Source organism: Squalius cephalus, assembly GCF_949319135.1.
Source record: "Squalius cephalus genome assembly, chromosome: 12".
In the NCBI taxonomy this organism is placed as follows: Eukaryota; Metazoa; Chordata; class Actinopteri; order Cypriniformes; family Leuciscidae; genus Squalius; species Squalius cephalus.
In genome coordinates, this window is record NC_137133.1 from 35,182,622 (window position 1) to 35,195,536 (window position 12,915).

At 35.5% G+C, this 12,915-nt stretch overlaps 1 protein-coding gene across 2 annotated transcripts in view; it reads left to right on the forward strand.

The window, feature by feature from the left end:
• Positions 1-12,347, forward strand: part of slc24a4b (solute carrier family 24 member 4b) — a 52,015-nt gene extending 39,668 nt beyond the window's left edge. Inside the window, exons 12-17 of one of the 2 annotated variants that reach the window (XM_079888005.1) lie at positions 868-1,009; positions 4,843-5,009; positions 5,139-5,253; positions 7,487-7,599; positions 7,713-7,778; positions 10,101-12,347. In XM_079888005.1, the coding sequence (XP_079744131.1) occupies positions 868-1,009; positions 4,843-5,009; positions 5,139-5,253; positions 7,487-7,599; positions 7,713-7,778; positions 10,101-10,250 (753 nt within the window). In that variant the 3' untranslated portion in view covers positions 10,251-12,347. The remainder of the gene's footprint in view (positions 1-867; positions 1,010-4,842; positions 5,010-5,138; positions 5,254-7,486; positions 7,600-7,712; positions 7,779-10,100) is intronic. The other variant, XM_079888006.1, reaches the window with a different exon arrangement.
• The last annotated feature ends 568 nt before the right edge of the window (positions 12,348-12,915 follow it).

Below are 12,915 nucleotides of genomic sequence, written 5' to 3' on the forward strand. Positions count from 1 at the left end.
AAGATTAAAGAAAGCTGAGACGTTCAGTGTAAATGTACAGTAATTATGCATATGCACAAGTAACTTAATAATGAAATTATTACAATAACCCAAAAGGATAGGCTGTTTTGTTTTCCTCTAAATATTTCTAAAGCAATTTGAAGTCATTTATTATATTTAGTAAAGGAGTCACAATGACTTCCCCAGAGGACGCAGCTTTCATTTCCATTTTTATTCTGTCCATCAGTTTCCTCAGAAGTGAGGATTGTTTCCTCAATACACATAGGATGGAAATGCTGCTTTATTCAAAAATATTGTTTGTGATATTTAGACGGCTCCAATTCATCCCAAAGGTTTACTCTGACACCGGAGTCAGTAAATCATTTTCATATAGACCTCACTTTGGGTCACTGTCGCGCCGGAACAGAAAAAGACTCTCGAAAAACAGTTGAATGCACACAATTCTCTAGCATGTCATTGAATGGTGTATTAAAGGGTTAGTTCACACAAAAATGAAATCTCTGTCATTTATTACTCTCCCTCATGTCGTTCCAAACCCGTACGACTTTTGTTCATCTTCAGGACACAAATGAAGATATTTTTGATGAAATCTGAGAGTTTTCTGTCCCTCCATTGACAGCTACACAACTGAAACTTTGACACCTCAAAAAGTTCATAAAGAGATCATAAAACTAATCCATATGAATTGAGTGATTAAGTTCAAATTTTCTGAAGACACTCGATCGCTTTATATGATGAACAGATTGAATTTAGGCTTTAATTCACATATAAACATTAATCAGCGAATATAAACAGTATAAAAATCATTATGTCTATGGAAAGTCCCCATAAAACTTGGAAACCCAACGTGTGTGTGTGTGTGTGTAGCGTCAGAGGTTGGTCCAATCAGCCAATGGAGTGGAGACGGCTGTTGTGGACGGGAAGCCAGACATCGAGAATGGAAACGTACCAGAAGACAAAACCAATGAAGAGAAAGAGAGTGAACTCACCTCTCCATTCAGATTTCCAGGTGATCGATCTATCTATCTATCTATCTATCTATCTATCTATCTATCTATCTATCTATCTATCTATCTATCTATCTATCTATCTATCTATCTATCTATCTATCTATCTATCTATCTATCTATCTATCTGTCTGTCTGTCTGTCTGTCTGTCTGTCTGTCTGTCTATCTATCTATCTATCTATCTATCTATCTGTCTATCTGTCTGTCTGTCTGTCTATCACATTTATACTTTTACATCACTATTTAAAAATGTAGTTAACACTGTTTGTTACTCTTTCTTTATTTTTTATCTTGCTTATTACTTTTCGCGTCACAAAGTAAAGAAAGAAATGTACCTCATAGTGGTGCATTTTAGCAGCAAATATGAGCGTTTTAAAGGAATAGTTTCGCTGAAACTCAACTGAAGCTCGGTAAACAGCATCGAGCTTCATATCTGATTGTAAACGAGAACAGAAAATGTGTTTATACTTCAATATCCCTTCACAGTTTTTCTCAGTCGCTTTGGTGCATTTCTCAGATCAGAAATGAAATTCTCAAAACTACTTGTTCATCCTCCACATCATCTAGTCACTTGTGGACATCATAAAAGCAGTTTCTCATTCTTTTGAACAAGTTGCGATAGCTTTGGTACATTCTTGCAATTGATTATGTACAATTGTCTGCGGTTTCCTACATTATCAGTTGCTATTGCCATGTTGGTCAATATGTATTAAATAGTTCTCTGTGCAATAGTCTTACCCCTCAAAACATCTAGTCATTAGTTCATCGCAGTGGCGTAACTTTGTTTTAAAAAGTGGGTGGGGCAGGTGTGGGGGGGGGGGGGGGGGGTAACACAATGCTAAATCATAAAACAGATGTATGTACAATAACATTACGATGTCCAGCAATCAATTTAAATAGTACATTGATTGGGTTAAATAAGTCGTTTAATGAGGCATACAGTGCTATGCATAAGTTTAGACACCCATGCTAAAGTTGACTAAAAAGAGGAATAAAAAATCATCTTTTGGAAATTGAACTTAATGCCTTAATTTAAAAAATTAGGAAAAATCCAACCTTTAAGGACACCAATTTTCTTTGTGAATGAATAATGTATCGTAAATAAATAAATGTTCTTCCTTAAAATACAGGGTGCATACGTTTGGACACCCCTATGTTAAATTCCCATAGAGGCAGGCAGAGTTTTATTTTTAAAGGCCAGTTACTTCATGGATCCAGGATACTATGCATCCTGATAAAGTTCCCTTGGCCTTTGGAATTAAAATAGCCCCACATCATCACATAGCCTTCACCATACCTAGAGATTGGCATGGGGTATTTTCCATAAGATCATCTCTCAATGCAATTCAAACTAGCTATTAGGCTAACTGAAATAAAACCATGCCAATCTCTAGGTATGGTGAAGGCTATGTGATGATGTGGGGCTATTTTAATTCCAGAGGCCAAGGGAACTTTATCAGGATGCATAGTATCCTAAAAAAAATTTTTTTTTTAAAATACTTACAAATAAAAATCTGCCTGCCTCTATGGGAATTTAACATAGGGGTGTCCAAACTTATGCACCCTGTATTTTAAGGAAGAACATTTATTTATTTACGATACATTATTCATTCACAAAAAAAATTGGTGTCCTTAAAGGCTGGATTTTTCCTAATTTTTTAAATTAAGGCATTAAGTTAAGTTTACAAAAGATGATTTTTTATTCCTCTTTTTAGTCAACTTTAGTATGGGTGTCTAAACTTATGCATAGCACTGTATTATATATGTTGATCCGCCAATTTTAAGTGTGTATTTAAATGGTCCAGGGGCAGAACTTTTGCCAAGCGTGTCAGAGGTTCTGGGTTCTAATCCACACTCATATAGTTTTTTTTTTCTTCTTCTCATCAAAACCTATTATGTTTATCAGTGGTTGTATATCAGGCAGGGACACGTTTGTGTGGATTTTGTTTTGTAATTTCACCGGAACGAATAGAGAGTATCCGCAACGGATTGAAGCGCACGTCCGAGTGAGCCACAAGAGAACACAGTATCCGCACCCCTGATCGCAGCGGCAACGAGCACTTTGATCACTTGATTTCAAAAACAACACATTTCAGCGCTAGATCGCCTCTTATTTAACAAACGAACGAAATGAATGCTCTGCTAGTTAACTGGAGATGTTTTGTTTATTTGTATTGGTACTTCGTGCCGCGAGATGTTTCAAAAGTGGTGGGGACATGTCCCACCCGTCCCACCCGCAAATTACGCCTATGGTTCATCATATACTTTCACTAATGAAGAGAATGTAGATAAACCAATGAGAAACCAGTTCTCTGAAATAGTTCAAAGTTGCATTTCATGAACCTTCAATTGGCAAGCATGTATACAGTGCTGCATGCAAAAGCAAAGGTCTGCCTAAGGGGTCTTTCCTGTGTTTGCCTTTCTAATGTTGTATTTTCGCCTTTGTGCCCCTATTTCTTTTTCTTTTCTATATCACAATAATATTATAAGGTTTTTGTTTTTTGTTAGACCACTAGTAAAAGTGTAACTGTGAATCCTATCCAGTCTCTTTCAATCAAGAACTCACGTACAGTAGTGTGTAAATTTGTACTTTTGAAATGGACATATGGCATACAGAAGAAGTGCAGCTTTGTACATTTCAATACAGTAACTGTCATCCAAACTGTTGCCATAGTTTACATCAGGTAATACTAACAGAGTGCAGTGTTTTATTGACAACATGACTAAGCAATTTGACTGTCTTATCTGTACACAATGACACAAGGACTTGTCATTCTGATGGCACTGACATGTTCATTGACTCAGATATTTACGTTTGAGAGATGAACTAAGGATTTTGAGCAAGAGACTCTGGGCCCTATTTTAAAGATCTGAAACGCATGTATCAAGCGCAAAACGCAAGTAACTTTGTGGGCGGGTCTCAGGCGCTGTTGCTATTATACCGGCGGGATAAATGACTCTTGTGCCCGACGCAAATCTAAAATGTGTTGGTCTGAAGAAGCTTCATTACTCATAGGTGTGGTTTGGGGCGTAACGTGAAATAAACCAATCAGAGCGTCATCTCACATTCCCTTTAAGACCAGGAGCTCTTGTTCCATGGCGGATTGCTATTATTTGCCAGACACACGCCAGGAGCGGTTCACAGCCGAGGAGACCGTTCTCGTCAGGGACGTTGAGGATGGAGAAACACACCCAAATTAACTTTGGTTAAACAGGCGTATGATAATTTGGGTAAATGTGTAAGCTAGATGTATGCTTTTATAATAAACTATCTATCTATCTATCTATCTATCTATCTATCTATCTATCTATCTATCTATCTATCTATCTATCTATCTATCTATCGCAATAATGTAGGCTATGATTTGCAAAAATGAAAACCACTGCTTCTGTGTAGATGGGAGAATCAAAGTGTATGCGCGTTGTGCACACGCTACATTGATTATGGCCAAGCATGCGTCCTTAAAATAGCATATGAATAACATGCGCAACACAGTGGCAGAATTGTTTTCTAAACCTGCAAAATAGCACCAGGGAACGTTTGCGCCGGAACACACCTCCTCTTTGCGCTGAACCGCCCCGGGGAGCGCAAGTGTATTTCTTAGTTTACCGACGTGCGTCTGTGGAGGGAAAAGTCCGCTGTGCGCGGGTGCAAAATAGGAATGATACATGCGGCGCTGTACAAAGTCAATTGTGCTGGGTGCAAGATAGGGCCCCATGTGTGTTTTGCTATTTGTCCGAATTGTTTTGAGAAATGCACTTACAGTTTTGCAAATGTCGAGGATGATTCGAGAAATGTACCATAGCGACTAGTTATTTGTGTGTGTGTTTCAGGCGGCTGTGTGAACACGACTAAATGGCTGATCTCTTGGCCGTTATTGTTGATCCTGTTCTTCACCATCCCAAACTGTGCCAAGTCTCGCTGGGAGAAATACTTCATGCTATCCTTCATCCTCTCCACCGTCTGGATTGCAGTGTTTTCCTACTTTATGGTGTGGATGGTATGCGCGATACGTATCTCTCTCTCTCTCTCTCTCTCTCTCTCTCTTTCTCTCTCTCTCTCTCTCTCTTTGATTTGTCAAGTTTGGGTGAACTAACCCTATAACCTCCCTTCCCTTGCTGTCTCTCAGGTGACGATCATCGGATACACACTCGGTATTCCTGATGTCATCATGGGCATCACGTTTCTGGCCGCGGGCACGAGCGTCCCGGACTGTATCGCCAGTCTGATCGTGGCTCGTCAAGGTAGATCGATCGTGCCGTTCTGATCTCGACAGCTACTGGCCGATCAATAACACTGCGGCTGAATGTTTCACCTTCACGATCTGATCATGTGATTTCCTGTTCCTGTGTCACTATCAATCACATTTGCTGCATCTCAGTGCCATCTGTGCATCAGAGAACGGCTGATGTTACCCACAATCCCTTGCACTCGAAAAATATTTAAGCTCATACAACATTACTGCAAGTTTATATGTATGTATCTAAAAGTTAAATGTTAAATGTGTAATTTCTGGCACAAAATTGATTTTTTATAGTCAGTGTTTTTGAGGCAGTGTTTTCAAACAGAAGGAACAATGTTTTGATATAGATGACAATGTTTATATGTAATATGACAATGTAATAAATCATTAATAATTAATAATAAATATGTATGTATTCTAATTAATAATAAACATCAGTAATAATAAAAAAATATTATAATAATGTTATTATTATTATTATTATTATTATTATGAATGTTTCTGAGCCAATGTTTTCTCTAGCAGGATGCTCAGACAAAAAATATTTAATAAAATAATTAATACATATTTATTATTATAGATTATAATTATAATAATAATTTATTATTATTATTATTATTATTAATAATAATAAATATGATTATTATTATATTTTATTTGTTTATCTAGCAGGACGATTAAAGAAAATGAACTGTTTTGATGAACTGCAGCATTTGACTAAATACTTGTTTATTTAATAAAATAATGAATAATAAATAGGTATGTATTATAATTAATAATAAACATTAGTAATAATAATAATTAATAATAAACATTCATAATAATGTATTATTATGTTTTTGAGTCAATGTTTTTTTTTCTAGCAGGATGCTCAAACTAAATTATTTAATAAAATAATTATTAATAAATATGTATTATTATAAATAATAATAATAATAAAAAATGATGTATTATTGTTATTATTATTATTTTATTTGTTTTAGTCACTGTTTTGAGTCAATGTTTTTTATTTTTTAGCAGGATGATTAAAGAAAAGGAACAATGTTTTAATAATAATGAACAGCAGCATTTGACTTAATACTTTATTCTATTTTATATATTCTTGTTTTAATTTAGCTAAAATGTACTATTTTGGCAACTTTTTCTGCTGTTTTGGAGTTTTGCATTGCTTTTGAAAAACGTGAAGTTAACATACTTTTTGACTTTAATTTTTATTGACTTTTATTGATTTATTGTTGCTTATTACTTTTTTTGTGCTATTTTCACTTTTGCAGTTTTACTTTGTAAGTTACTTTTTGTTGTCAGCAGGGTTCGTACAAGGTGCTTAAAGTGCTTGAAGTTCTTGAATTTGACTTTTTGAAATTTAAGTCCTGGATTAAAACCCTTGAAAACAGTCATATTTTTGAAGAGGTACTTGAAAAGTGCTTGAATTGCCTTTTTTTCCTTGGTCGAACATTATTAAAGTTAGAGCTTATTTAGAGAAATCGGTCAGATGGCTTAGTGCAGGCGCTAATGGATCCAAGGATGCATCTCATAAATTACTCCACTAATAATGCCCAGAATTTGGCTCGAGGTCATGGTGCAAAGGACCCTAGGTTGATTTTACCCCGAACCATCCCTTTAAAAATAGTGATGCACCGATACCAAGCTCATGTACTCGTAAAAATGCTCCGATACCAACAACCGATAGGCCTACCAGTCAGTGTGTGTAAACAGTGTGTGTGTCCAGACAAAGAAACACTCATAACAGTAATGGGGATAAAAAATAAGGCTGTCTATGAAGTAAATGTATCTTATTAGTGGAATCGTATATCATATATCATGTATATATCAATCATATATTCATGGCAAAAAAAATTCAATATCCCATCAATGGTTATGGGAATTTCCCATGTCTGACAGCACTGGTCAATGGATTGATCTCTATGAAGTGAAACATCAGATACCTTATATTATGTAATTTGAGTAAAAAAAAAAAAAGAAATAAAAAATAATGAAGATATTATTTGATAAGTGCTGATTGAAGTCCTTGAAATCCAAAAAAGAAGTCATTTAATGAATCTGTACGAACCCTGTGTTAGTTTTCCTGCTGACTTGTTTTTACATTGCTACTCTCCAACAGCCGTATGCAAATGAATATGCAACCACTCTGAAAGTTTGCATTATACACATCGCGCCTCTGAATCTTTCGGAGAGGAGTTGACATTGCTTTGTTCAATCTTCTGCTTCTGTAGGTCTGGGAGACATGGCCGTGTCCAACACTATCGGCAGTAACGTGTTTGATATTCTGGTGGGACTCGGCGTTCCCTGGGCGTTGCAGACCATGGCAGTCAATTACGGATCAGTCGTAAGCACATCGAGCCTTGGCTAAACCTCTCCTGTGTGAACAGAGATCAAGCTGTGCTCCTTCTGCTGAGCTGTGTTCACTGCACTGATGATGTTGTTTGGTCCTCTGTACAGGTGATGATAAACAGTCGAGGACTCGTGTACTCTGTGGTGCTTCTGCTGGGATCTGTCGCTCTCACCGTGAGTAAATCACACTCGCACTTCACTGTCAATTCTGCTCAAAACATTTCAAAATGTTGAATTTTGAATGATGGGTGTAATTTGCTGGAAATCTGTCAGTACAGATTCTCTCTTCATAGTGAAATAAACATCTCTGTTAAAGGGATGGTTCAGAGTAAATTCAACCTAGGGTCCTTTGCACCATGACCCCCCCCCCCCGCAGAAGCCTTTTTTCCCTTGGCTGAACATTATTAAAGTTAGAGCTTATATAGAGATATCAGCCGGATGGCTTAGTGCAGGCGCTAATGGATCCAAGGTTGTATCTCATAAATTACCCCACTAATAATGCCCAGAATGGTACCAAACTTCTACAGTTGTACAAATAGGTTCTGCACTCATAAAACGAGGCATTGGAAAGTTTGTAAGTACATCATGAGTTTATTTAAATAACACTTGCCTGATGGCTAATGCTACCGCTAACCCGGACGTCGACGTCACTTCAGTGATTTGGAAAAAGCCCGTAAAAGTCCTTTGCAAAACTCACAAGTGTAAGGGAAAAGCTAGTGAATTTATTTTATTTTTTCCGAAGTGTTGACAACTTAGTGTTAACTATTAATTGTTGCAAACTGGTATACCAACAAAATATTAGTGCATTCCTGGAACTGGGCGTCGTTACACTACATCCTTATGCATCGCTTTCTGCCAGGACTTTTACAGGCTTTTCCCAAATTACGGAAGTGACCTCGACGTCCGGGTTAGTGGTAGCATTAGCCATCAGGCATCAGGCAAGTGTTATTTAAATAAACTCATGATGTACTTACAAACTTCCATTTTATGTGTACAGAACCTATTTGTACGACTGTAGAAGTTTGGTACCATTCTGGGCATTATTAGTGGGGTAATTTACGAGAGACAACCTTGGATCCATTAGCGCCTGCACTATCCATCCGGCTGATGTCTCTATATAAGCTCTAAATTTAATAATGTTCAACCAAGGGAAAAAAGGCTTCTGGGGGGGGGGTGTTTGGCTCGAGGTCATGGTGCAAAGGACCCTAGGTTGAATTTACTCCGAACCATCCCTTTAATGCTGGTACTGTATCAGTTATGATTATTAAAAATGGTATGTATTCTTAACCAGCATTTTACACCATTGAGAACCAGTTGTGCCACTTGGTAGTCATTTTCAAAAATGATATCAATAAAGATATTGAATACAATTCTAAACATCTTGATAAATGAATCAAATAATAATAGGCTAATTCAAATCGGTTAATAAAACAGATACATTTAAAAGGTTTAATTTAGCATTTGATATTAGTAATACAATACAATTTAAATAACAATACAATTAAAACAGCAACTAAGGCAATTAAGGTTATTTCTAATGTTATTGTGAAGTGATTGACAATTGCTTAAACTGAATTTTTTTTTTTTTTTTTTTTTTTTGCTGAATGTTTAGATAGCCAAATGGTTGATTCTTTTAAATAAATCTAACAATAAAAAAATCAATCAATAAAAAAATACTTTCACACTATACAATTCAGTTTAGCACTTGATAATGTAGAAATGACAACGAAATTAAAAAGTTATTTCTAATGTAATTGCAAAGTGATCGACAATTGTTTAAACTGAATGTTGCATTGTCAGTTTTAACTTACTGAATGTTTTGTTAATCAAATAGTTGATTTATTTTTAAATAAATGTAAAAAAAACAATAAAAATAAACAGATATATTCACATAAAAATTCAGTTTAGCAATTGATAAAATAGAAATGACAATAAAACGAAAAGAAAATTTGAATGTTGACAATTGCTTTAACTGAATATTGTAATTTTTTGTGAAAATTGTAATAGTCAAATGATTGATTTTTTAAAATAAATCAATTAATAATAAAAATATATTAATAAAAACAGATAGGCCTACATTTACTCTAAAATTGATAATGTAGAAATGCCAAAATTAGAAAGGTTATATATAATGTTATTGTGAAATGATTGACAATTTTCAGTTTATACTTGCTGAATGTTTTTAACGTTTGAATAAAATTCAATTTAGCACTTGATAATATAGAAATGACAATAAAATAAAAAAGTTTTTTCCAATGTTGTTATGAATTGACTGACAGTTGTTCGAAAGAAATACTGAATTATTCGTTTTAATTGCAGAATATGTTATATACGAGAATATATACGAAATACTTTGATCTATTTAGCTATGGTTAGACATTACATAATTGACATCCCGACTTTATGCATTGACGTATAGACTTCAAATGAGTCCTGAGTTGCAGAAATGGACTCCCTCCCGTATGTTCTTGTTTTCTTCATCTTCTTCACCCGCAGATTCTTGGGATCCACCTGAACGGCTGGAAGTTGGACTTTAAGCTGGGTGTTTATGTGCTGGTGCTGTACGCCATCTTCCTCTGCTTCTCCATCATGATCGAATACAACGTCTTCACCTTCGTCAACATACCCATGTGTCGGGAAGACTAGAGCCTCACCAACAGCTCCATATCCCAGAATGCACCATCCCGATGTCACGATCATCCTGAGTTTCTCTATCCTTGCACTCCAGAGCCATCATCACCTCAGACGGGACGAATGTTAGTCTTCATCAGGACTAACGCTTGATTCACTGCGACTCATTTCACTGTGGACGGATGGAGAAGATCTTCCAGTCAAGCTCATTTTCCTGACCTCTTGAACCCCAGAAAGAGGAACTCCTCCTCGGCAGCTCTTCTCCTCCAGTTGAGATCTTTAATATCCCAAAATGCATTGCGTGTCCGCCAAATATGGATTGCATCAGGAACGTATACGGGCGCCTGAATAAACACTCACCCTTTTCTACACGCCTGTTTTTCTTCTCTAGTTTCTTTTTCTTTGTCACTTTGTTGAAAAGGTGTTTTTGTAAGCGTGTCTCAAATGTCCTCCGAGTCAAATCTCTTCACAAAGTCTTCATTGCTCGTACAACTGTGAATTATTTTGCAGCATATCACTTTTTTTTAGCCCTGAAATTTGTAGAAATGCAAGAGAAATGAAAGTATTGCACATTATCTATTATTACTGTATCGTACAGGATATTTACACGCAATTTCTTACCGTGTCCTAATCAGGTACGATCATCATAAGAATGTTTGTGCGAACAAACTATCATGCAGACTGGCTCCGCCCACAGTGAAATCTCATTGGTCCAAAATATCTGCATATTAATCATCAGCAATGTTGAAGCTCGTCACAGAATTAACAGTGGCTGCATCCGAAATCGCATACTTCCCGACTATATAGTAGGCAAAAAAACTGTATGTGACCAAAGAAGTATGTGTGAATTCCGAGTACTCATAGTACTCAGTACTCGGCGAATGTAGTACGGATTACATTCTTACTATAAAGAAAGTACTTTTTTAGCGGTCGTGAAGTAATTACTTATTTAAAGGGGTGGTGTAATGCCCTTTTCACAAGATGTAAAATAAGTCTCTGATGTCCCCAGAGTGTGTATGTGAAGTTTTAGCTCAAAATACCCCACAGATATTTTTATATAGCATGTTAAAATTGTCACTTTTTGAGGGTGAGAAAAACACACCGTTTTGTGTCTGGCCCTTTAAATGCAAATGAGCTGCTGCTCCCGGCACAGGGGGCGGAGCTTCAACAGCTGCACTCACCAGACATGCACTGATCATTTCAAAAACTTTTAGCCTTTTATGTTCAAACCGGATTCAGACAAAGATGGAGAGACTCAAGAAGAAGTGACAACATGTAGAAGCAACAGGACATTTCTGAATGGTTAGTTGATGAATTTATGAAGCTTATGTGTAGTTATCTTCTAGTCATTGATTAGCATATTCTGTCATGATAATCTATAAATCTAATTCCCGGGGCGGGGTTTATGTAAATTATAGGGTTAATGATGTCACTAACCTGGAGGAATGTGGTGTAGTCTCTACCAGCCGTTTGTTGTAGTCCTTAAAAAGCGATTTCTTTAAAAGCAAATATCTCCCTTTGCTTTGAACTTTGAGCGTTGTAACTTTGCAGATGTTGTTTATGCTCAAACAGCAACATTACACACTAACTAAAGTTAGAAAAGTCAAATCATAATCAACTACCCCTTTAATTACCTATGTGATTTCGGACGCAGCCCATCTTCATTGCAGACAGACTAATTACTTACTAATTACTAATTTGAGCGTGTTTTGAGTCGTGCCGGATCAGGACATGATTTTCTTTTCTTATCAGGATTTTTGGGGCTGTTTTCCTGTAGAAATATCCAAACATCCTTAAAACAAGATAAGTTTTGACCAAATTTAGTTTGATTTTTGCTTAAAAAAAAAGAAGAAAAATTTAACCAATGAGGTAAGTTTGAATTCAAAACTTGATGAAGTTAAGACTTTGAGTTATTTAGAGTTTGCAAAGAATATGTCTTCAATTAAGATTTTTTTATCTGTTAGTTTAATATTGGCGAATGGTTTTAGGCATAAACCTGATCAAATTGAGTTATATAAATGCTTAAAAGAGTAAGAGACATATTTAGAGAAGTGAAAATATTGCACATAATCCATTGTTAATATAATAAGAGTAAAAAGAACAAATGAGGTGAATAAAAAAATAAAAAATATTATAACGTTGAGTTATTAAGAGTTTTAAAGGTGTAAACAGAATGTCCTCAATTAATTTTATTTTCCTTATTATATCCTTGGCTAGTTTTTATAATAATTATAATAATAATAATAACTAGATGAAAAAGTTTGTAGACAAACTTTAAGTTGGCATGAAAAAGCCTTGCCAGAAAGTTTGAAGAATTTTTAAAAGCTTGAAGTTTGAAGTTTTTAGTTTTAATTAGTTTGTTTAATTTTTAGTTTAGTAGTTTTAAAAGTTTGAATGTTTTCAGTTTTAATTAGTGTAAGTTTTAGTTTAGTAGTTTTAAAAGTTTGTAGAAGTTTGCAGGTTTTCATTTTTAGAAATATTAGATAGAATGTAAGCTTAAATGAGTCTCGATTGATTAGAAATAGTACATAGAGCGGCAGCTAATGGAGTCTAATGGGCCTCTCCAAATGTCAACATTTGAATTTAGTTTGAAGGTAGAATTAAGGAAAGAAAGATTAGTTAGAAAGAAAGAAAGAAAGAAAGAAAGAAAGAAAAGAGAAAAAGAAAGAAAAAGAGAGTG